General features: G+C 40.2%; 1 protein-coding gene across 1 annotated transcript; it reads right to left on the bottom strand.

Annotated features, from left to right (window-relative positions):
• Positions 1 to 788: 788 nt before the first annotated feature.
• LUZP4 (leucine zipper protein 4) lies at positions 789 to 24,136 on the bottom strand. The gene is given in 6 exon segments (XM_032250961.1): positions 789 to 1,516; positions 1,519 to 1,678; positions 1,680 to 2,039; positions 10,820 to 10,938; positions 12,082 to 12,216; positions 24,045 to 24,136. Coding segments are annotated over 6 exon segments (1,593 nt in total). The 5' UTR covers position 24,136.
• Between the last annotated feature and the right edge of the window lie 97 nt (positions 24,137 to 24,233).

A 24,233-nucleotide genomic window follows, 5' to 3' on the forward strand; every position in this document is an offset into this window, starting at 1 on the left:
CTTGTGGTTTTAAAAACTTAACTCACAGTACATTTAAATTTCTGTTTCTTTTGCTAGGGTAGACAGACAGTTTTATAAGGCAACAATGAATATATAGATGTAGTCAAAATATATTCAGAAGGTTAGCAATACATCTATGCATAGAATATATCCTCTCCTATGGTCTGATTTGAGGAAAGCAGAAAGGTCAACTGCCAAAGACATATCTATCATTTGTCTGCTAAGGACTCTCTGAGGACTGTTTAGGCAGGAGATAGAAGTGGAAAACATATATATTCATTATCATAGATTATATATTATCAATTTGGCAGTTAGTTGTTAGATTAGCTTGCCTACCAGGTTAGAATGTCCAAGAAGGACAGGACACTGAGTCAATGTATTCTGATTGTAGGGAAGGCCCAATAGGAAAGAATGAGTACATAGCATTCTTCCAGGGAAAGCAGACCTATGTGGAACAACTTAATGGGACATCTTCGGTAACTGGATGGTAGTTTAGAGAACATCAAGTTGAAAGAACATTGACAGCATGTATGTATTACCTCCATTCTAATAATGTCTTTGTCCCAAAATATGTCTGTTTCAACAAATACGTAATTAACCATTAGAATATAGATATATGCTTTTCTATTTCCACATCATTTGACACATTGTTCTGATGATTAAGAAGTCATTGTATATTTACCTGGTGAGTATCTCTGATATCTTTCTGATTAGCCACTCCTAGAGTGGCCATGAGATCTGGGTGACCATGAAATTTCTCTGGGTAGCCATGAGATCTGTCTGAGTGACTATGAGATCTCTGAGTGGCTATGAGATCTCTCTGAGTGGCTATGAGAGCTCTGTGAGTAGCTACGAGATCTTTCTGAGTGACCATGAGATCTCTCTGAGAGACCATGGGATCTCTCTGAGTAGCTATGAGATCTCTCTGAGTGACCATGAGATTTCTCTGATTGATCACAAGATCTCTCTGAGGGGCTACGAGATCTCCCTGGGTGACCACAAGATCTCTCTGAGTGGCTATGAGATATCTTTGAGCGACTATGAGATCTCTCTTTTTGGCCACGAGATCTCTCTGAGTGACCATGAGGTCTCTCTGAGTGGATATGAGATATCTTTAAGTGACTATGAGATCTCTCTGATTGGCCACAAGATCTCTCTGCGTGACTACGAGATCTCTCTGAGTGACAATGAGGTCTCTCTGAGTGGCTATGAAATCTCTTTGAGTGACCACGAGATCTCTCTGATTGGCCATGAGATCTCTCTGAGTGGCTAGATCTCTTTGAGTGACCATGAGATCTCTCTGATTGGCCATGAGATCTCTCTGATTGGTCACAAGATTTCTCTGAGTGGCTATGATATCTCTTTGAGCGACCATTAGATCTCTCTGATTGGCCATGAGATCTCTCTGAGTGGCTATGAGATCTCTGTGAGTGACCATGAGATCTCTCTGAGTGGTTATTAGCTCTCTTTGAGTGACCACAAAATCTCTGTGAGTGACCATGAGATCTCTGTGAGTGTCTATGAGATCTCTTTGAGTGACGAGATCTCTTTGAGTGACGAGATCTCTCTGAGTGACCATGAGATCTCTCTGCTTGGCCACGAGATCTCTCTGTGTGACTATGAGATCTCTCTGAGTGACCATGAGGTCTCTCTGATTGGCCATGAGATCTCTCTGAGTGACCACGAGATCTCTCTGAGTGGCTATGAGATCTCTTTGAGTGACCATGAGATCTCTCTGAGTGACCACGAGATCTCTCTGAGTGGCTATGAGATCTCTCTGTATGAACACAAGATCTCTTAGATTGGCCATGAGATCTCCCAGATTGGCTATGAGATCTCTTTAGTTGCCCTTGAGATTTCCCTGATTGACAATGAGATCTCTTTAAATGGTATCGGGGTTGCTCAGAATGATGATTTTCTTCTTCTTGGCCCTGAGATCCTTCTGATTTGTCCAGATTTCCTTCTGATTGATGCTGGTTCCCCTCTGATTGGCCTTGATTCTTCTCTGCGTAGGCCTTATAATTGTCATTGCACTTCTCCTGAAAAGAACCCCAGTTATGCAAAACAAATGAAATATATACTCCATGATTTGATTTAGTCATAATAATATATTCTCAAGACCATTTTTATGGGCAACTATTTCTTTTAGAATTCCACTGTGCCTACTTTTATTTATCAACCAATTTTTAGAACTAACTTACGGAATAGCTCCATCGTATCATGTCACTGGAACAAAAATACTATGCAACTAAAACTTTAATAAAATAAAAAATATGGAAAATTAGTTATTTTATGAGTTTGACTGTACTCTAAGGTCATGTTCTACTTACCAATTTCTGGATCTATGTTTTACTAAAGGAATAACAGATTTTGTAACTTTTTAGTTGAGGAAAAATAGACTATTTTGTAGTATAAGTCCTTAAGATCAAAAGGAAAGTGTTCAAAATCATATTGTTTACTCTTTGCCTACTCAATGATCATTAAAAAGAAACTATCTTTTCATTATAAATTAATACTTAATTCTAGAGAGAAAGATGAAGTAAGTGAGGGGAAAGGAAGCAGAAGGTTGGCTTAATACTATTCAAGTAAATTAGCCTGGTAATAATACAGCCTTACTACTTTTTTTCCCAATTTTTTCTTTTTTGAGACAGAGTCTCACTCTGTTGCCAGGCGCCAGGTCGGAGTGCAGTGGCGCAATCTCGGCTCACTGCAACCTCTGCCTCCTGGGTTCAAGCAATTCTCCTGCCTCAGCCTCCCGAGTAGCTGGGGCTACAGGCGTGTGCCACCCCAGCTAATTTTTGTATTTTAGTAGAGACAGGTTTTCACCATGTTGGCCAGGATGGTCTCGATCTCTTGACCTGGTGACCCACCTGCCTTGGCCTCCCAAAATGCTGGGATTACGGGTGTGAGCCACCGCACCCGGCCTTTTTTTTTTTTTTTTTTTTTTTTTTTCCAATTTTTAAGCCAAAAAAGGCAGTGTAATGAATCAGCCAAATGGAAATAATGAAACATTTGATGAAACTCTGATGCTACATAAATGTAAGTTGATAGAGTCATATGGACCATGCTAAGAAATCAAGTTTTGTACTAGTAAATGTTGCCTGACAAACACAACATGCCCTAGATTTGGCATTATGACTTTCTAGTTTAACACTACCAGAAGCTGGAAGCAACTGCTAAACAGCAGGGGAGGTACCAGCACAAAAATATTATGTATAGAAAACTTGATTTAAAATAAAAAATGTGAAAAAATAGTTGTTGTGCTAAAACATAAAGCTATAGGTCTCCAGCTTTTGTACTGAAAAACCTAAATAAGGAGATTGGGTGAAATGCACATGTATCTTTTGTCTTTTCTAAGTGACTGGTGTTGGGAACACAGTGGGTCAGTAGGAAAGATAGAATTGAGTTCCATCTTCTAAAGACCCATATGTATCCAAGTACCTTTCCAAAGGAACTTGCAGTCCCTTTTATGAATGTTTATATAAGAAATGTTTTCATCAACTTGTGTACTATATATTTCCTACCTTTAAAAAACAAAATGCACATTAGTTTTCTTTCCTTATAAACAAGTGAAACCTTCTATCAAAAGGTTGTGTTGAATACATGTGTTGAATAAACACAGCTATGTTTCACTGATAATAAGACTAAATCTTGCTAAGTACGAAATAACTTATTAGAATTGTAAAGTATCATTGAAAACTAATTATTCAATTTATTGGTAAAAAAATTATGCTTAAATTTTAATACTTTTCTTCATTGCAGGATATTTTTTCTTTCTAGTGAGTTCGGCTATGATAGTCTCAAAAGTTTCAAAAATATGAATAATAGAAGGATGCTTTCCCAGCCTGGGCAACATAGTGAGATCTCCTGTTGCCCAGAAAAGAAAAAAAAAGTTTAGCAAGGCATGGTGGCACTACAGAAAAGAAAAAAAAATTAGGGGGGCATGGTGGCATGTGCCTGCAGTCCCAGCTACTTGGGAGGCTGAAGTGGGAGGATTGCTTGATCCCAGGAGGTAGAAGGGAAAGTGAGCCAAGATCACACCACTGCATTCCAGCTTGGACAACAGAATGAGACCCTGTCTCAACAACAAAACCAAACAAAAGGACAAGGATACTTTCAATTTGAAAATACTGTTTAATATTTATTCTCAGTTTATTTATGCATCTTAGACTGTCTCAGAAGGAAGCTCATGTTCTTCTTTCCAAACTTTATCAAAAAATCTCCTCATCCTACAAGGTATAGATCATATGCCATCTCTTCCATCAAAATTTCTCAAGTACCCCAATCAGAATGAATTACTACATCCCCATAACATATAATTTGTGCCCTATCATGCACATACTGCATCCTGTCTGGCATTACATTTCTTTCTTATCTTTCTCTTCCACCATCATACAGACTATTTGAAGCTGGCTGTTCTGGTATTATAGTGCCTGCATAGTGTAGGCATTAAATCATCATTTGCACAATTTAAAATAATCCTTTAAATATTTCAAAATGCAACATATTTTTCTCCAAAATAAATAAATGAACAAACAAATAAAGAAACATTTGCATTTACATAATTTGGCAAAAATGATTTAAGCTCCCAGAACCGCCATTTTTGCCAAATGACCACATAACACCTTAAGAAGAATCAGTTTATAAGGCTGAAACATTACCTCCAATGTTAGCTCATGAATCTGGATCTGAGCACCTCTCAAATTCCTGTCTAGTGATTGGCTCACCTATATGTGTTTAGAGGAAATGGATTTGTATAGGTATAGTCTGTGCCACCTGTTGCTTCCAAGAGTATATTTCATATCTGATATAATCTGACTTCTGGCTTGTTCATTCACAAAGACAGTGAAACTGTTTTTATATTATAACTTAAGCTCAAAGCCTCTGTATGAGGACAAATAAAAATGATTACATAGGCTGAATGACAATAACCAATAACCTCTGCTGGCAGACTGTGACTAGACTACTCCATGCACGGCAGGGCATCTATGAAAAAAGGCAGCAGCATGACAGGAACTTATAAATAAAGCTGACCTTCCTAGGACAGGGTACCTGGGAAAAGAGGCAGTTATGAGTTCTGCTGCAGCAGACTAAAAGTACCTGCCCAGCAGCTCTGCACGGAACAACGGTGCTCCCAGCACAGCACTTGAGCACCTATAAGGGACAGACTGTCTCCTCAAGCAGCTCCCCAACCCTCATATACCCAAAGAGACACCTCATAAAGGAGAGCTCAGGCCGTCATCTGACAGGTACCCTTCTGGGACGAAGATATAACAGAAGAAGAAACCGGCAGCAGCCCTTATTGTTCTACAGCCTCCACGGGTGATCCCCCGGCAGGCAGGGTCTGGAGTGGACCTCCAGCAGTCCTGCAGCAGAGGGGCCTGACTATTAGAAGGAAAACTAAGAAACAGAAAGAAATAACTTCATCATCAACAAGCAGAGGCCCCATCCAAAAGTCACCAACTACAAAGACAACAGGTAGATAAAGCCATTAAGATGGGAAGAAACCAGCACAAAAAGGATGAAAACACCAAAAACCAGAACACCTCTCCTCCTCCAAAGGATCACAACTCCTTACCAACTAGGGATCAAAGATGGATGGAGAATGAATCTCATGAATTGACAGAAACAGGCTTCAGAAGGTGGGTAATAACAAACTTCTCTTAGCTAAAAGAACATGTACTAACCCAATGCAAAGAAACTAGGAACCTAGAAAAAAGGCTAAAATAAACAACTTAGAGAAAAATATAAACGAATTGATAGAGCTGAAAAACACAGCATGAGAACTTTGCGAAGCATACACAAGTTTCAGTAGCTGAATTGACCAAGTAGAAGAAAGGATATCAGAGAATGAAGATCAACTCAATGAAATAAAATGAGAAGGCAAGAATAGAGGAAAAAGAGTGAAAAGAAATGAACAAAGCCTCCAGGAAATATGGGGTTATGTCAAAAGACCTAATCTACGCTTGATTGGTGTACCTGAATGTGACAGAGAGAATGAATCCAAGCTGGAAAACACTCTTCAGGATATTATCCAGGAGAACTTCCCCAACCCAGCAAGCCAGGCCACCATTCAGGTCCAGGTAATACAGAGAGCACCCCAAAGATATTCCTCAAGAAGAGCAACCCCAATGCACATAATCATCAGATTCACCAGGGTTGAAATGAAGGAAAAATGCTAAGGGCAGCCAGAGAGAAAGCTTGGGTTACCCACATAAGGGAAGCCCATTAGACTCACAGCAGATCTCTTGGCAGAAACCCTACAAGCCAGAAGAGAGTGGGGGCCAATATTCAACATCCTTAAAGAAAAGAACTTTCAACCTAGAATTTCATATCCAGCTAAACTAAGCTTCATAAGTGAAGGAGAAAGAAAATCCTTTATGGACAAGAAATTGCTGAGAGATTTCGTGACCACCAGTCCTGCCTTACCAGAGCTCCTGAAAGAAGCACTAAACAAGGAAAGGGATAACCAGTACCAGCCACTCCAAAAACACACCAAATGGTAAAGACCATCAACACAATGAAAAAAATGTGTCAACTAACAGGCAAAGCCTAGCTAGCATCAAAATGGCAGGATCAAATTCACACATAACAATATTAACCTTAAATATAAATGGGCTAAATGCCCCAATCAAAAGAAACAGACTGGCAAATTGGATAAAATCAAGACCCATCGGTGTGCTGTATTGAGGAAACACATCACACTTACAAGGACACATAGAGGCTGAAAAAAAAAGGCTGGAGGAAGATTTATCAAGCAAATGGAGTGCAAAAAAAAAGCAGGAGTTGCAATCCTAGTCTCTGATAAAATGGTCTTTAAATCAACAAAGATCAAAAGAGACAAAGAAGGGCACCACATAATGGTAAAAGGATCAAAGCATCAAGAAGAGCTAATGATTCTAAATATATACACACCCAATACAAGAGCACCCAGGTACATAAAACAAGTTCTTAACAATCTACAAAGAGACTTAAACTCCCACACAATAATACTGGGAGACTTTAACACTCCACTGTCAATATTAGACAGATCAACGAGACAGAAAATTAACAAGGATAATCAAGGACTTGAACTCAGATCTGGACCAAGCAGATCTAATAGACATCTACAGAAATCTCCACCCCAAATCCCCAGAATATACACTCTTCTCAGCACTGCCTAGCAACTACTCTAAAAATGACCACATAATTGGAAGTAAATCACTCCTCAGCAAATGCAAAAAAATGGAAATCATAACAGTCTCTCAGACCAAAGGGCAATCAAATTAGAACTCAGAATTAAGAAACTAGCTCAGAACCACACAGCTTCATGGAAACTGAACAACTTGCTCCTGAATGTCGACTGGATAAACAATGAAATGAAGGCAGAAATAAAGATGTTCTTTGAAACCAATTGGAATGAAGACACAACGTACCAGAATCTCTGGGACACATTTAAAGCAGTGTCTAGAGGGAAATTTATAGCAATATATGCCCACATGAGAAGCAAGGAAAGATCTAAAATCACCACCCTATTGTCAAAATTGAAAGAGCTAGAGGAGCAAGATAAAAAAAACTCAAAACCTAGCAGAAGACAAGAAATAACTAAGATCAGAGCAGAACTGAAGGAGATAGAGACACAAAAAACCCTTCAAAAAAATCAATAAATCCAGGAGCTGGTTTTTCGAAAAGATCAACAAAATAGACAGACTGCTAGCCAGATTAATAAAAGTGAAAAGGGAGAAGAATCAAATAGATGCAATAAAAAATGATAAAGGGGATATCACCACTGATTCCACAGAAATACAAACTACCATCAGAGATTACTACAAACAACTCTATGCACATAAACCAGTAAACCTGGAAGAAATGGATAAATTCCTGGACACTTGCACCCTCCCAAGCCTAAACCAGGAAGAAGTTGATACCTTGAATAGACCAATAACAAGGTCTGAAGTTGAGGCGGCAATTAATAGCCTACCAAACAAAACAAGTCCAGGTCCAGATGGTTTCACAGCTGAATTCTACCAGACGTATAGAGAGGAGCTGGTACCATTCCTTCAGAAACTATTCCAAACAATACAAAAAGAGGGAATCTTTCCCAAATCATTTTATGAGACCAAAATCATCTTGATACCAAAACCCTGCAGAAACTCAACAACAACAACAAAAAACTTCAGGCCAATATCCATGATGAACATAGATGCAAAAATCTTCAATAAAATACTGGCAAACCAATTGCAACAGCACATCAAAAAGCGTATCCATCACTATCAAGTAGGCTTCATTATAGGGATGCAAGGCTGGTTCAAAATACCCAAGTCTATAACTGTAATCTACCACATAAACAGAACCAAAGACAAAACCACGATTATCTCAATAGACGCAGAGACGGCATTTGACAAAATTCAACAGTCCTTTATGCTAAAAACTCTCAATAAACTAGGTATCGAAGGAACGTATCTCAAAACAATAAAAGCTATTTGCCACAAACCTGCAGCCAGTATCATGGTGAATGGGCAAAAACTGGAAGTATTCCCTTTGAAATCCGGCAGTAGACAAGGATGCCCTTTCTCACCACCTATTCAATATAGTATTGGAAGTTCTAGCCAGAGCAATTAGGCAAGAAAAAAATAAATAAAGGGTATTCAATTAGGAAAAGAGGAAGTCAAATTATCTCTATTTGCAGACGACATGATTGTATATTTAGAAGACCCTATCATCTCAGCCCCAAATCTCCTTAAACTGGTAAGCAACTTCAGCAAAGTCCAGGATACAAAATCAATGAGCAGAAACCACAAGCATTTCTATACACCAATAAAAGACTAACAGAGAGCCAAATCATGCGCAAACTCCCGTTCACAATTGCTACAAAGAGAATAAAATACTTAGGAATACAACTAAGAAAGGATGTAAAGAACCTCTTCAAGGAGAACTACAAATCACTGCTCAACAAAATAAGAGAGGACACAAACAGATGGAGAAACATTCCATGCTCATGGTTGGGAAGAATCAATATCATGAAAATGGCCATGCTGCCCAAAGTAATTTATAGATTCAATGCTATCTCCATCACGCTACCAATGATCTTCTTCACAGAACTGGAAAAAACCACCTTAAACTTCATATGGAACCAAAGGTGAGTCAGCATATCCAAGACAATCTTTAGCAAAAAGAACAAAGCCAGAGACATCACACTACCTGATTTCAAACTATACTACAAGGCTACAGTAATCAAAACAGCATGGTACTGGTACCAAAACAGAGATATAGACCAATGGAACAGAATAGAGACCCTGGAAGCAATGCCATACATCTACAACTATCTGATCTTCGACAAACCTGACAAAAACAAGCAATAGGGAAAGGATTCCCTGTTTAATAAATGGTGTTGGGAAAACTGGCTAGCCAAGTGCAGAAAGCAGAAACTGGACCCCTTCTTGACACCTTACACTAGAATTAACTCCAGATGGATTAAAGACTTAAACATAAGACATAACAGCATAAAAACCCTAGAAGAAAACCTAGGCAAAACCATTCAGGACATAGGCATAGGCAAGGACTTCATGACTAAAACACCAAAAGCATTGGCAACGGAAGCCAAAATAGACAAATGGGACCTAATTAAACTCCAGATCTTCTGTACAGCAAAAGAAACAATCATTAGAGTGAACCAGCAAGCAAAGAATGGGAAAAAATTTTGGCAATCTACCCATCTGTCAAAGGGCTAACATCCAGAATCTACAAAGAACTATAACAGATTTACAAGAAAAAAACACATAACCCCATCCAAAAGTGGGCAAAGGATATGAACAGACACTTTACAAAAGAAGACATACATGAGGCCAACAAACATATGAAAAATGCTCATCATCACTAATTATCAGAGAAATGGAAATTAAAACCACATTGAGATACCACCTCACGCCAGTTAGAATGGTGATCATTTAAAAATCTGGAGACAACAGATGCTGGAGAGGATGTGGAGAAATAGGAACACTTTTACACTGTTGGTGGGACTATAAACCAGTTCAACCATTGTGGAAGACAGTGTGGCGCTTCTTCAAGGTCCTAGAAATAGAAATTCCATTTGACCCAGCAATCCCATTACTGGGTATATACCCAAACGATTATAAATCATTCTATTATAAAAAAAACATGCACACGTATGTTCATAGTGGCACTGTTTACAATAGCAAAGACCTGGAACCAACCCAAATGCCCATCGACAATATACTGGACAATGAGAATGTGGCACATATACACCATGGAATACTATGTAGCCGTAAAGAATGATGAGTTTGTGTCCTTTGTAGGGACATGGATGAATCTGGAAAGCATAATTCTCAGCAAACTGACACAAGGACAGAAAATCAGACACCGCATGTTCTCACTCATAGGCGGGTGTTGAACAATGAGAACACATGGACCCAGGAAGGGGAGCATCACACACTGGGGTCTGTTGGGGGGTGATCAAGGGAGGGACAGTGAGGGGGTGGGGAGGTCAGGGAGGGATAACATCGGAGAAATGCCAGATGTAGGTGATGGGGGAGATGGAGGCAGCAAACCACATTAATATGTGTGTACCTATGCAACAATCCTGCATGATCTGCACATGTACCCCAGAACCTAAAGTACAATAATAATAATAAAATCATAAAAAAAATTGCGGAGGAAAAATCAACTAATAAACATTGAATTTAAATTATGTTCAAGGCATCATGGAGGAATACCAAGAAACAATCCTTTCTTTCAATAGAATTTAAAGTAAATCATTAATATTAAAAAATGTATTAAATATAGGACTTTTTATATTGGTTAATTCTTGGTTTTCATTTACCTGCTCAAATAAAGGCTGCCTATTTAAAGGGTGTTGTCCAGACTTCAATCCAGAAGGTTCTTGGGATGGTTTTTTGTCATGATTTCCTTCCTCAGAGCTGCTTCTGAATCTTGAGTAGCCTTTCAAAAATAAGCATTTTCTGTATTTTCAAGTAGTAAATTCAACGTATCTTTCAGAAGTATTATCTCTGATCTCATTTTTTTAAAAAGCTATGCACTGGGTTTTGCAAAACTTTTGATATTTCATTACTTTGATATCATCTGGGAGTCTCACTGAATTCTATAAGTCTTTGCCATACTATTTCAATTTGCATACCTTAATACGATAGTCTCAGTACATAATATCTCAATTTTGGTTTCATATGCCACCAAAGTTGGAACATACTATCTGAAATTAATTGAAAGAATACTCCAATAGAAAAAGGAGAGATAGAGAGAAAGTGTCTGCTTTGTTTGGGTATAAAGGCAGTTTAAGAAACCATCAAATAATACAGACCTCCAAAAGGCTCACAAAGAAGATCAATTTTGCAATGACTGGTTAGGCACATAAGAATGGGCCATGTCACCCTTCTTGGCTGCTCTGCCCCTATTGTAACTACCATTGCTTCTCTTTTCAGAACATGCTGAGCCACTGAAGATTTACACAAGAACTTAAATGAAGCTGCATAGGCAACCGTCAGGGGCTTAGAGTAATCACAATGTCAAAATGGTTCCAATCTGTTGACTAGACTATGAAGACTTTAGTTGTTGAAAAGACTTCTTGTATTATGGCAATCTGTAGCACATTCATTTAAAAAAACACATACTGCACTTACCAATGAGGTTAGGAATACAGGGAACATCTGTCACGTTCTACCCTACTCTTCTTGTCCTACAACATTTGTATTTCCAAAATGTGGATGCCATAGTGTTCAGATTATTGACTATGCTCTTAATCCTCCTGTATTGCCTCCTAAAAGTAGAACTGGACCAACCAACCGAGGCTTGTAAACAAGTACAAAACATCTCTCAGCTCATATGGCTAATTCTCTTATCCCATTCTCCATTAGGGAAGTAATTCATATACATTAAAATAAATTTTTATTCATACGACATGGCATAAATTCTTACCAACCCTGTATGGGTCCATGCCTAGAAAAAATAAAACAAGCAACATAATGTAATTTTAGAACAATATTGTGAATTCTTGAATTTGCTTACCTAGTTATTCACAAATATTTCAGACTCTTTTTACCATGTGTGACTATTTTTAGCATACTTTACCTCTCTGATGGCGATGTCCGTGACCATTTGATTGCTGTCTTGAAGGTGAATCCTTTTTACTATGAATCTGTCTTTTATTCTTTTTTTCTATTTCAGTATTTGTCTTTTCTAACTTTTTATAGATTATAATTTCATCTGTATTAGAAAATACATAAAAAAGGAATAAAATGGCAAAAGCCAAATTACAACGTCTCAGGTGAATAATCTATATCCTATCTCATCATATTTTTGAATACCAAAAAACTGATAGCCCTAAAAAAAGGTAATATAATAATAATTAATTTGTTAAACTATAACAAAGGTCAAACAATACAGACATCTTAGGGTTTGCTGGAACAAGAAAGAAAAATTCCTGTTGGATTTATGGTAACTTCATTTATGCAAATGCAAAATACTTCCACATTGCAATAGCTGGGGGGGGGATCATCTAAAGAAATGATTTTACTAAATGTTATTTCAGTGTCACAGAAATACAGAGCAATAGAGTCATTATAGCACAGTTCACAGCTACGTAAGTGCAAATCAGCAATTAAATGTAAAGTGATAGACCATTAAATGTCTGTCTGATTGTGATAAACAATTAGTTACATGCATTTTTATCAAAAACTAACAAAGAAAAAGGAAGTGACAAAAGTAAGAAAGTGGTGATGGAAGTTCATAGGAGACAGCACAGAAGTGAGGAACCTAGATTATTGTATTAGGAGGAAGCAATCCGACTTTACTTTGTAGTCAGGCACGTACTTATGTACTCAGGCAGAGAGCACTTACATGGCATAATTTAAAGAATGGGGGACAGGGACAACTTGCTCTAAAACATCTCTCCTAACATCTAGAATGGAAGAGTCTACAGGTGGGATGTTCTATCAGTGGATAAAACTTTACTTATGTCAAGGCATCTTTAGAAATAAGCACAAGTTCCCAGAGCTTCTGGAAGCTATACTCCGGAAGAAGGAAAAAAAAAAAAAAAAAAGAAAGAAGCACAGGCTAGGTATTTGGAAAAAACTGGAAATTCTAAAATTAAAGAGGAGCTGAAAAGGGTAAAAAAGAGGCAGCTGGGTGACACAGATTAACCACTATTTTATTATTTTGCTTAGTACTAGTTCTGCCTTAGGTCTCTAAACATCTGATTCTGGGATAGGGAGCAAGATGGCGGAATAGAAGACTCCACCGATCGTCCCCTTTCTCCCTACGCAAGGACACAAATTTAACAACTATCTACACAGGAAAACACCTTCATAAAAAACAAAAATCAGGTGAGTACCAATAGTAACTGGTTTTAACTTTGTATCACTGAAAGAGGCACTGAAGGGATAGAAAAAACAGTCCTGAATTGCCAATAACACCCCTCCCCCGCTCCCGGCAGCAATGGCATGGCGGTCCCAAGAGCATCTCTGGGCACTGGGGGTGGAAGAACACAGCAATTGTGAGGCATTGAATTTAGTGATGTCCTGTTACAGCAGAAAGGAAAACTGGACTAAACTCATCTGACATGTGCCCATGGAGGAAACATTTAAAGCACCCCCAGCCAGAGAAGAATCACCCATCATGAGTTCCCACAAACCTCTCCACCAAGGGCTACAGTGCTCTGGATCTCCAAGTAAACTTGAAACGCAGTCTAGGCCAACTTTTCTAATCTGCGGCTTGCAGGTAGCACACAGCCTAGGATGGTTTTGAATGCAGCCCAACACAAATTTGTAAACTTTCTTAAAACATTATAAATTCTTTTTGCAATTTTTTTTTTAGCTCATCAGCTATTGTTAGTGTATTTTATGTGTGGCCCAAGACAATTATTCTTCCAGTGTGGCCCAGGGAAGCCAAAAGACTGGCAACACCTGGTCTAGGCCATAAGGACTATAACACTTAGGCAAGCCTTAGTGCTGAACTGGGCCAATAGAATGTGGATGGGGGGGGGCACACGACATACTGAAACACAAGCTGGGGCAGCCAAGGGAGTGGTGGCATCACCCCTCCCCTAACCCCAGGCTGCACAGTTCACAGCTCCAAAAGAGACCTTTTTCTTTCACTTGAGAAGAGAGGGAAGAGGGGGAGGACTTTGTCTTACACCTTGGATAGAAGCTTAGCCACAGCTGGATAGGGCCCTGGTTAGAGTTATGAGGTTCCTGTTTCAGGGTCTAGCTCCTGGACCTCATTTCTAGACATACCCTAGGCCAGAAGGGAACTGACTGCCTTGAAGGAAAGGACTCAGTCCCGGCAGAATTCATCAACTGTTAACCGAAAAGCCCTTGGGCCCTGAATAACTATTAGCAACACCCAGGTACTATGTTGAGGGCCTTGGGTGAGCCTCTGAGACTTGCTGGCTTCAGGTACCAGCATGGCCACAGAAGGGTAGAGCACCCAGTGGACTCTTGGAATCCCTGATTCCAGGATTTGACTCTTGGATAACACTTCTGGAACTGCCCTGGGTCGAGAGGAGCTCACTGCTCTGAAGGGTGAGTCTCAGACCAGGCAGCATTCATCCCAAGCTGACTTAAGAGCCCCTGGGCCTTAAGGGAACATCTATGGTAGTCCAGCAGTACTCTTCCTGTCCTAGGGTGACTGGCTATGGGGTGAGGCTCCTCTGCCTTTGGAAAGGGAAGAGTGGCAAGGACTGCATCTTGTGGTTTGAGTGCCAGCTCAGCCATAATACAATAATTTGGCATACAGGTAGACTTCTAAGGTTTTTGACTCTAGGTCCTGAGTCCCAGATGTCACTTCTGGACCCACCTCAGGTTTGCGGGACCTTGCCACCCTGAAGGAAAGGACACAGGCTTGGATGGTTTTGCCACTGGCTGATTGTAGAGCTCCAGGGCCTTGATCAGCTAAGCAGTAGCTAGGAGTATTTGCAGCAGACCTTGGGTGAAACCCAGAGCTGTGCTGGCTTTGGGTCTGATCCAACACAGTCGTATTGGTGGTGGCCACAGGGGTGCTTGTGTCACTTCACCCCAGCTTTGGGTGGCTCAGAACAGACACACTCTGTTTAGGAGAAAATAAGGGAAAAGAACAAGAGTCTCTGCCTGGTGATCCCAGATCCTGTCCAAAACCATCAAGGCAGTACCTCTATCAGTCTGCAAGAATCACAGCATTACTGGGCTTGGGATGTCCCCTGTGGGAAGTAGAAAAGTTCCTTTTTAAAGCTTCCTTTCTTATTAAAGAATATATGTGCTAATAACTTTGTTAAGCCCTATCCTATGTAGCTGTTAAACATGCCATGCTTACAGGCACGTAGTACAGTCTATGTCCTTGTACTTTAACCAAAATATTTGTGCTGGACATGCTCACAGGTATGTCCCAGCTCTCCACTGCTTTTATCTGCTTAAAAAAGTTTTGTTAGTCAATCTGGTTTTAGTTTAAATGTGAGGTCTGGCTGCAGCCAGGGGAGATCAAACACAGCAGTAAGGACGACCCCAAATGCATAAGGGATAAATCTGTGTGTTTTCCTTTGTTCATTGTACTTTTGTGGCATGATAGCTAACAAGGGTACCCTTCCTGCAGTCCAGGAAGTAAAAATTGCGTTGCTGAAAGATCCTTTGTCTCAGTGCTGATTTTCTTTGCGGCACTGAGCATCTATTTCCAACATCCCCTAAAGTAGAAACTGCTTAGACCACAACACTGAAGTCCTTTCAAATATCTGGAAAGCCTTCCCAAAAAAGATGAGTATAAAGAATCCCAGACAGTGAGGGCTACAATAAATACCTAACCCTTCAATGCCCAGACCCTGAAGAACATCTACTAATATCAACAATATCCAGCAAAACATGACCTCACCAAATGAACTAACTAAGGCACTAAGGACAAGTCTCGGAAAAACAAGAGATATGTGACCTTTCAGACAGAGAATTCCAAATAGCCGTGTTGAGGAAATTCAAATAAATTCAAGCAAACACAGAAGGAATTAAGAATTCTATCAGATAAATTTAACAAAGAGATGGAAATAATTAGAAAGAGTCAAGCAGAAATTCTGGAACTGGAAAAATGAAAGTGGCATACTGAAGAATGCATCAGAGTCCTTTAATAGCAGAATGAATCTAGCAGAAGAAAGAATTAGTGAGCTTGAAGAAAGGCTACTTGAAAATATACAGTCAGAGGATACAAAAGAAAAAAATAATAAAAAACAATGAAACACACCTACAGGATCTAGAATATAGCCTCAAAGGGGCAAATCTGAGAGTTATTAGCTTTAAAGAGAATATAGAGAAAGAGATAAGGGAAGAAAGTTTATTCAAAGGGGTTGGGAGTGGCAGCTCATGCCTGTAATCCCAGCACTTCGGGAGCTGAGGTTGGTATATCACTTATGTCAGGAGTTTGAGACCAGCCTGGCCAACATGGTGAAACCCCATCTCTACTAAAAACACAAAAAGTAGCCAGGCATGGTGGTGTGCACCTGTAGTCCCAGCTACTTGGGAGGTTGAGGCAGGAGAATTGTTTCAACCCAGGAGGCAGAGGTTGCACTTGGCGGAGAGTGCCACTGCACTCCAGCCTGAGCGTCAGAGCAAGTTTATTCAAAGGGATAATAAAAGAGAAGTTCCCAAGGAAGGCAGATCAGGAGGTCAGGAGTTCAAGGTCAGCCTGGACAACATGGTGAAACCCCATCTCTACTAAAAATATAAAAATTAGCTGGACATGGTGGTGCATGCCTGTAATCCCAGCTATTCAGGAGGCTGAGGCAAGAGAATTGCTTAACTGGGATCTGGGAGGTGGAGGTTGCAGTGAACCGAGATCACACCACTGCACTCCGGCCTGGGTTACAGAGCCAGACTCCGTCTCAAAGAAAAAAAAAAAAGTTCTCAAACCTAGAGGAAGATATCAATATCCAAGTATAAGAAGGTTGGCCAGGCGCGGTGGCTCAAGCCTATAATCCCAGCACTTTGGGAGGCCGAGGCGGGTGGATCACAAGGTCAAGAGATCGAGACCATCCTGGTCAACATGGTGAAACCCCGTCTCTACTAAAAGTACAAAAAATTAGCTGGGCATGGTGGCGCGTGCCTGTAATCCCAGCTACTCAGGAGGCTGAGGCAGGAGAATTGCCTGAACCCAGGAGGCGGAGGTTGCGGTGAGCCGAGATCGCGCCATTGCACTCCAGCCTGGGTAACAAGAGTGAAACTCCGTCTCAAAAAAAAAAAAAAAAAAAAGAAGGTTATAGAACACCAAGCAGATTTAACCCAGAGAAGACCACGTCAAAGCATTTAAAATCAAACTCCCAAAGGTCAAGGATAAAGAAAGGATCCTTTCCAAAAGCAGCAAAAGAAACAACTAACAAACAACAGAGCTCTAATATGTCTGGCAGCCCCTTCAGTGGAAACCTTACAGGTCAGGAGAGAGTGGGTTGATATATTTAAAGTGCTGAAGGGAAAGACTTTACCCTAGAATAGCATATCCAGTGAAAATATCCTTCAAACATGAAGGAGAAATAAAAAGTTTCCCAGACAAACAAAAGCTGAGGGATTTCATCAACACCAGATGTGTCCTACAAGAAATCTTAAAGGGAGTGCTTCAGCCAGAAAGTAAAGACATTAATGAGTAATAAGTAATCATCTGAAGGTACAAAACTCACTGGTAATAGCAAATACACAGAAAATCACAGAATATTGTAACACCGTAACTGTGGTGTATAAACTACTCTCATCCTAAGTGGAAAGGCTAAACGATGAACCAATAAAAAATAACTATAACAGGTTTTTAATATATAGTCAGTACAATAAGATAAAAATAGAATGAATAAGGCCTACTATTTGATTGCACAACAGGGTGACTACAGTCAATCATAACTATGTATTTTTAAATAAAGAGTGTAATTGGATTGTTTGTAACTCAAAAGATGAATGCTTGAGAGAATGGATATCCTAGTCTCCATGATGTGCTCATTTTACATTGCAATTGCATGCATGCCTGTATCAAGACATCTCATGTACCCCATAAATATATACATCTACTATGTACCCACAAAAATTACAAATAAATAATAAAAAATTAAAATAATAAGAAAAAAATCTGATTCTGATTTTCTTTGAAATGGCTGACATCTCCTGGGATGACAGGTGTGAACCACCATGTTTGGTCTAAAACTTATTTTTAAAAATGTTTTCTAATTATCCATAGCCTGTAATGTGTTGCAGGGTTTTTTTAAAAAAAAGTGAAATCATACATTATTTTAATCCTTAGACTTTGTAATTCCAGAGACCACCATTTGATTTGTTGGATTGTAACGGAATTGGGTAGATCTCACCAGCTACGATTTAGAGATGAAATCAAATTACTGCTCAGTCTCTTCATATGGAAGAGAAAGCAAATGCCTATGAACCTGGGTAAGCTGTCTAAGTGCCCTTCCAACACGGGCTATGAGGTTATGAAGAAAGCGTCTTTAATACTACAGTATTTTTCCATATTCTCATGTCCTTTTCTGTTGTTCTCAGAATATACCATTATAGAGACATGGGGTTTTGTTCATTCTGCTCTCTGTAATTATATTCTCCACTGAATCCACCTAGAGAACACTTAGCCAATCTCTCAAGGAGAGCCATTTGATCCAGGCCTCAACAAAGAGCCTTAAATTCGAATTCTTGATATACTTAGTCTCAGAAATAAATTGTCAGGACTTTAGAAAGACAGTATTCCTCACACAGTTTAAAATTGATCACACTGCTTGAGGTGCCACATGAATAATTACGCTTTTATTTAAATTATGTAATTAATTTTCTTGTGAAAAGCATATTGCATTTTATTTTACGGTGGGTTGGAGGCACTATTTTATATTTATAAGCATGTAAAATACACCACAATTTTTGTTTTGCCATTTTTTAAACATTTAAAATACTGGAAACCTCAAAAAACTAAGTGACTTAAGTTCCTCTCAATTTCTGAAAAAGTCTGACTATACATACTTCCAGAATACTTAAAACAATATATAATTGCACATACTTACTTAGTTGTCTCTCCAACTAGATTATGAGATACTTGAGACCATTGTTTATTTATTAGTGTACTAAGTGCCTAGCACAGAATACAGAGTGGATATTCCATATTTGTGGCTTCATGGTCCAATATATCTAGCAGGCAGAAAGAGTTCTTTTCTTTCTAACTACAGCACTTTTGCCTCAGTCTCTTTTAGGTAAATGCAATGAACAGAGGAGTGCAGTTCCTATTAAGTTTTACTGTTACTAGTTCGAATTTTGGTCTTATTTTTGCATTTTATTTGTAAAAAAACAAAGACTCTAATTTTTTTTTTATTTGTACAAAAAACACCTTTGGGTATGTTTACTGATGACAAAAACAAAAATAAATCTATAGAGCCTTTTCCCACTTTAGCATGTTATTACAATGGAAGTAATAACCTTGCATCCAATATAATACTGCTTTCTAAAGCACATGTTTAGTTATCTAAAATCAAAGACATGCATTGTTAAAAAGTATTATTTTCACTGAGAAAAACATGGGGAAATTCATCAGGAAAAAGTATGGCTTTCTCATTACATCATAGAAAGTAACATGTATTTGCTGCTGTTTATGATGTATTTTCCTTGCCTTCAAACTACAAGGCCCTTGGCCTGGCTCAGTGGCTTACAAAATCCCAGCACTTTGGGAGGCCAAGGTGAGAGGATAGCTCGAGCCCAGGAGTTGGAGACCAGCCTGGGCAACATGACAAAACTCTGTCTCTACCAAAGAAAATACAAAAATGAGCCGGGTGTGGTGGCGCACGCCTAAAGTCCCAACTACTCTGGTGCAAAGGTGGAGGTTCGCTTGAGCCTGGGAGGTCCAGGCTGCAGTGAGCCGTGATTGTGCCACGGCACTCCAGCCTCAGCGACAGAGACCCTATCTCAAAATAACAAATAAAAATAAAATAAAAAAATAAACTGCAAGAGCCTGTGATAACTAGTCGAAAGTTTTGCCATTATTCCTGACATGATCAAAACTGGGATTCTCATCTGTCTAAAAAAGGTATAAATATGGATATAGAGAACCAACGTGTAAAAGGATGACGCAGTGACCTGATTTTTTACAACTCGATGACTATGAGATCTTACAGTCCAACTAACCTACCATATGCAACTCAACGTCTTTCCTCAGCCTTTCAAATAACTAAACCAATGTTTCCCAAAGCAGACGCTCCAGGATCCTTCCAGCTGTAACCATTTATTGAAATATAAGTGCCTCCTAAGTCCGTTGACTTCGCTATTATTCAAGTTACACCAAACTACCATCTCCCTCAGTCTCCCAGAAACTGACATGAGCTGTTTAAACACCATCTTTCACCTGGATGGTTTTTAATCTCTCTAAGTCTATCACATCTCTGAAGTTTGATAACAAAATCCTGAGGTAACTTCTCCAGCTTGCCAAATTGCTGGCTACCCAAAAGTGTGGATTTAGGCCCACTTTCTGGGGCAAATATAGCAAATATTTACTCAGCTTTTTCCACATCAGGCACCATACTTTGTGAACTTTACCTATATTATCTCATTCAATCTTCAACAACTCTATGATGTCGATTTTATTCAGATCAGGAAACTCAGGCCCCAAGAGATACAGCAACTTGCACAAGGTCACACAACTACTACATTTTTGGGACCAGTCCACTCTGCAACTATGGCCCTTATTTCTCTGAATTTTGAGATAAACCCATTGCTTTAGGTATTTAGCAGTTTTGCTTTTACTTTTCTGTTGGCAGTTGCAAAAACATCAGTGAAATCTACACAAAGTGCAGGAAGATGAAATTTTACCTCAGTGCTATAAATTTCCTTCAGTTCTGGGTTTTTCTCCCATCTAGGTCACAGTGACAAGGCAGGGCCTAGGGTGAGGTAAGTGAGGAATTCACTTCACGTACAAAATTCAAGGAGGTCTCCCAAAGCTCAGTAATAAAGATTAAAGTATCTTAACACAATATTTTCATTTTTTTATCTTTTTTTTTTTTTTCTGAGACTGCGTCTAGTTCTGTTGCCCAGGCACAATCTCGGCTCACTGCAACCTCCGCCTCCTGGGCCTGCCGCCACGCCCAGCCAATTTTTGTAGTTTTAGTAGCGATGGGGTTTCACCATGTTGACCAGGCTGGTCTCTAACTCCTGACCTCAGGTGATCCACCCGCCTTGGCCTCCCAAAGTGCCATGAGCCACGGTGCCTGACCTCACAATATTTTCAAAAATGAAAATCAATGCAAAACCAATCCATAATGAACAAGATATCAAACGTTTTTTTGAAAAGATAGGATCAAAGGCTGGATGTGGTGGCACAGACCTGTAATCCTAGCACTTTGGGAGGTCGAGGTGGGTGGATCTCTGGAGCCCGGAAGCCGAGACCCATGTGGGCACCATAGTGAGAACCCGTCTCTACAAAAATACAAAAAATTAGCTGGGCATGGTGGCACACACCTGTATCCCAACTACTTGGGAGGCTGAGGTGGGAGGATTGCCTGAGCCCAAGAAGTCAAGGGTGCAGTGAGCTGTGATCGTGCCACTGCACTCTAGCCTGGGTGACAGAGTGAGACCCCATTTTAAAAAAAAAACAGGGTCAGATCAGACTCTGTACTTGCACAGCCCTCCTTCACTTGCTTCACTCTAGTTCTTAGGTCAAGAAAACTTTGTTTACAAAAACAGGTGGCCAGACAAATGGCTACAGTTTGTCCATTTAATTTTTCAAGTATTTCATTAAAATATTAATTACCCCTATTAACAAATTGTTTGTGACTCCTTGAACTTTATACTAGAAGCAAGTGCCTCATTTACCTCACCCTAGTCCCAGCCCTGGCCAGTGACAAATTATTATTTTTTTAAAGTTATTTTAACGCCACAAAATATTTCGGAACTTGTGATGAAGTTGGGGTGGGTGGAAGTAGCAGTATGGGATGAACAGGGACCATGTCTTAGGAAAGGAAAGACTGTTGATACCAATCTTGAAATAGAATGCTAAAAACACCTTAAAGACAACAACAAAAAAGACTTAATTACTTTTCATGGTCATTCCTCCTCAGAGGTAAAGTGAGAGGCAGGTAAATTCCTCAACCTCATAAGGGCATCTACAAAAACCCAACCAAAGGTGAAATGATGATTAACGGTTTTCTCCTTAAGATCAGAAACAAGTCAAGGATGTCCAATCTCACCATATCGAATTAACTTTTTGCTAGAAATTCTATCCAGAGCAATTAGTCAAGAAAAAGAAATAAAAGGCAAGTAGATTAAAGTAAAACTATCTCTGTTCTCAGATATCATGATCTTGCATGCAGAAATTCCTAAAGATACACAGACACACACACACCCCGAGAGAGAGAGAGAGAGAGAGAGAGAGAGAGAGAGAGAGAGAGAGAGATTAGCACTAATGAACACGTTCAGCAAGGTTGCAAGGTACAAGAGCTATATGCAAAAATTAATTCTATTTATATATACCAGCAATGAACTATCCAAAATTGAAATTAAGAAAGCAATTGAAATTAAGAACTTTCAATGGGAGGAAAATTAGTCTTTTTAACAAGTAGTGTTGGAACAATTATATGCTAAAATGCGATAGAATGAAGTTGGCTCTTAACTCACCCCATATCTCAAAATGGATCAAAGATGTAAATTTAAGAGTTAAAACTAGAAAACTCTCGGAAACAAAAGTATATCTTCATGATTTTCTAGATATGACACCAAAGCATGAACAACAGCAAAAAACAGATAAACTGTATTTTATCAAAATTTGAAAGTTTGGGACTTCAAAGGACACTATAAAGAAAGTTTAGGTCGGGCGGCGCGGTAGTTCAAGCCTGTAATCCTAGCACTGTGGGAGGCCGAGGTGGGCGTCTCACTTGAGGTCAGGAGTTCTAGACCAGCCTGACCTCCTCCTCCGGGGATTACAGGTGTGAGCCACCGCGCCCCTCTTCGTTTCATTCCTTTTTTTTGTTTTTGTTTTTGTTTGAGATGGAGTCTCACTCTGGCACCCAGGCTGGAGTGCAGTGCCGTGATCTCGACTCACTGCAGTCTCCACCTCCAGGGTTGAAGCACTTCTTCTGCCTCAGCCTCCCGCATAGCTGGGACTACAGGCACGCACCACCATGCCCACCTAATTTTTGTATTTTTAGTAGAGATGGGGTTTCACCATGTTGGCCAGGTGGTCTCGAACTCCTGGTCTCAAGTGAGCTGCCACCTCGGCCTCCCAAATAGCTGGGATTACAGGAGTAAGGCACCACACCCATCCGACTCTCACTCCCCATCTGGCTTGGAAGGTCTCTTCCGTCCCTACCTCCGCCATTTCTAAGATGGATGATAGCAGAGAAACTGGTCCAAGTAAAATCCACTCTTTCTGGGTTTGGTGCGAAGGGAGGAGGTTAGGGGCCTTGATAAAGGATTTATTTTTTTCTAAGGCTCCACTCTCCGTGTAGAGGTCTGAGGTTAGAGACTAGAGACAGCCAGCAAAGAAAGGCGATCCAGAGCGAATAACCACCAGCCAACAATCAAACACACCAACCACCCCTTCGAATAACCACCAGCCAACAAAGCAGATACACCAACCTACCAACTCTTGGCACGCCCAAACCGGGATCCCAAGTAAAATAGCCTAAGACTTGCTCCTCCTGGCCCCGGAATCTAGTGATTTATGACATCCGCTTGGACTGAGAAGAGCACTTGGCCCCAGCTGTTTGAAGGAGGCCAGTAGGTGAGTACTTCGGAAAGTAAAATACAAGGAAATAGCGGTCTTTGTATTTTCCCCGCCTGCACCTTTCAGCAATCCTTACACCCTACGCGCTTTTTGTCAGCCTCCGTCAGAGTTCCCCACTTGAAAGGAGAGGCCTGGAGGTGAGGGGGAGAGAAGAGGAGGGATGGGGCCAAGTAGTCCCAAGGTTTTTCAGGGTGGGGGAGGTGCGGGGGTGCCCTGAGGGGGAAGCCTCTCCTCGAATGGGTGTGTTCCTCCCGACGCCGCTTCTAGTCAGCGCTATGCCGAGGTCTTGAGCTCAAGACCAGCGAGCCCAAACTAGTGGGGACTGGGATCCGAGATCTACATACCTAGAGACATATCTAGGAAGTTAACCTTTTTCCGACTGGGAAGATTTGTCAGCATTTTTTCAGAAAGTGTTAGCTTCTGAAGCGAAGTCATCTCCTCGGTGTCACAGCTCCACACTCGGAACTTGGGCGCGTGTACCGCCCCCTCACGGCGCGGGAGGGGCAGGATCTCGGGCTAACCTGGTCCTCCAA

Source organism: Sapajus apella, unplaced genomic scaffold, assembly GCF_009761245.1.
Source record: "Sapajus apella isolate SASKATOON/1434 unplaced genomic scaffold, GSC_monkey_1.0 scaffold73, whole genome shotgun sequence".
Taxonomy (NCBI): domain Eukaryota; kingdom Metazoa; phylum Chordata; class Mammalia; order Primates; family Cebidae; genus Sapajus; species Sapajus apella.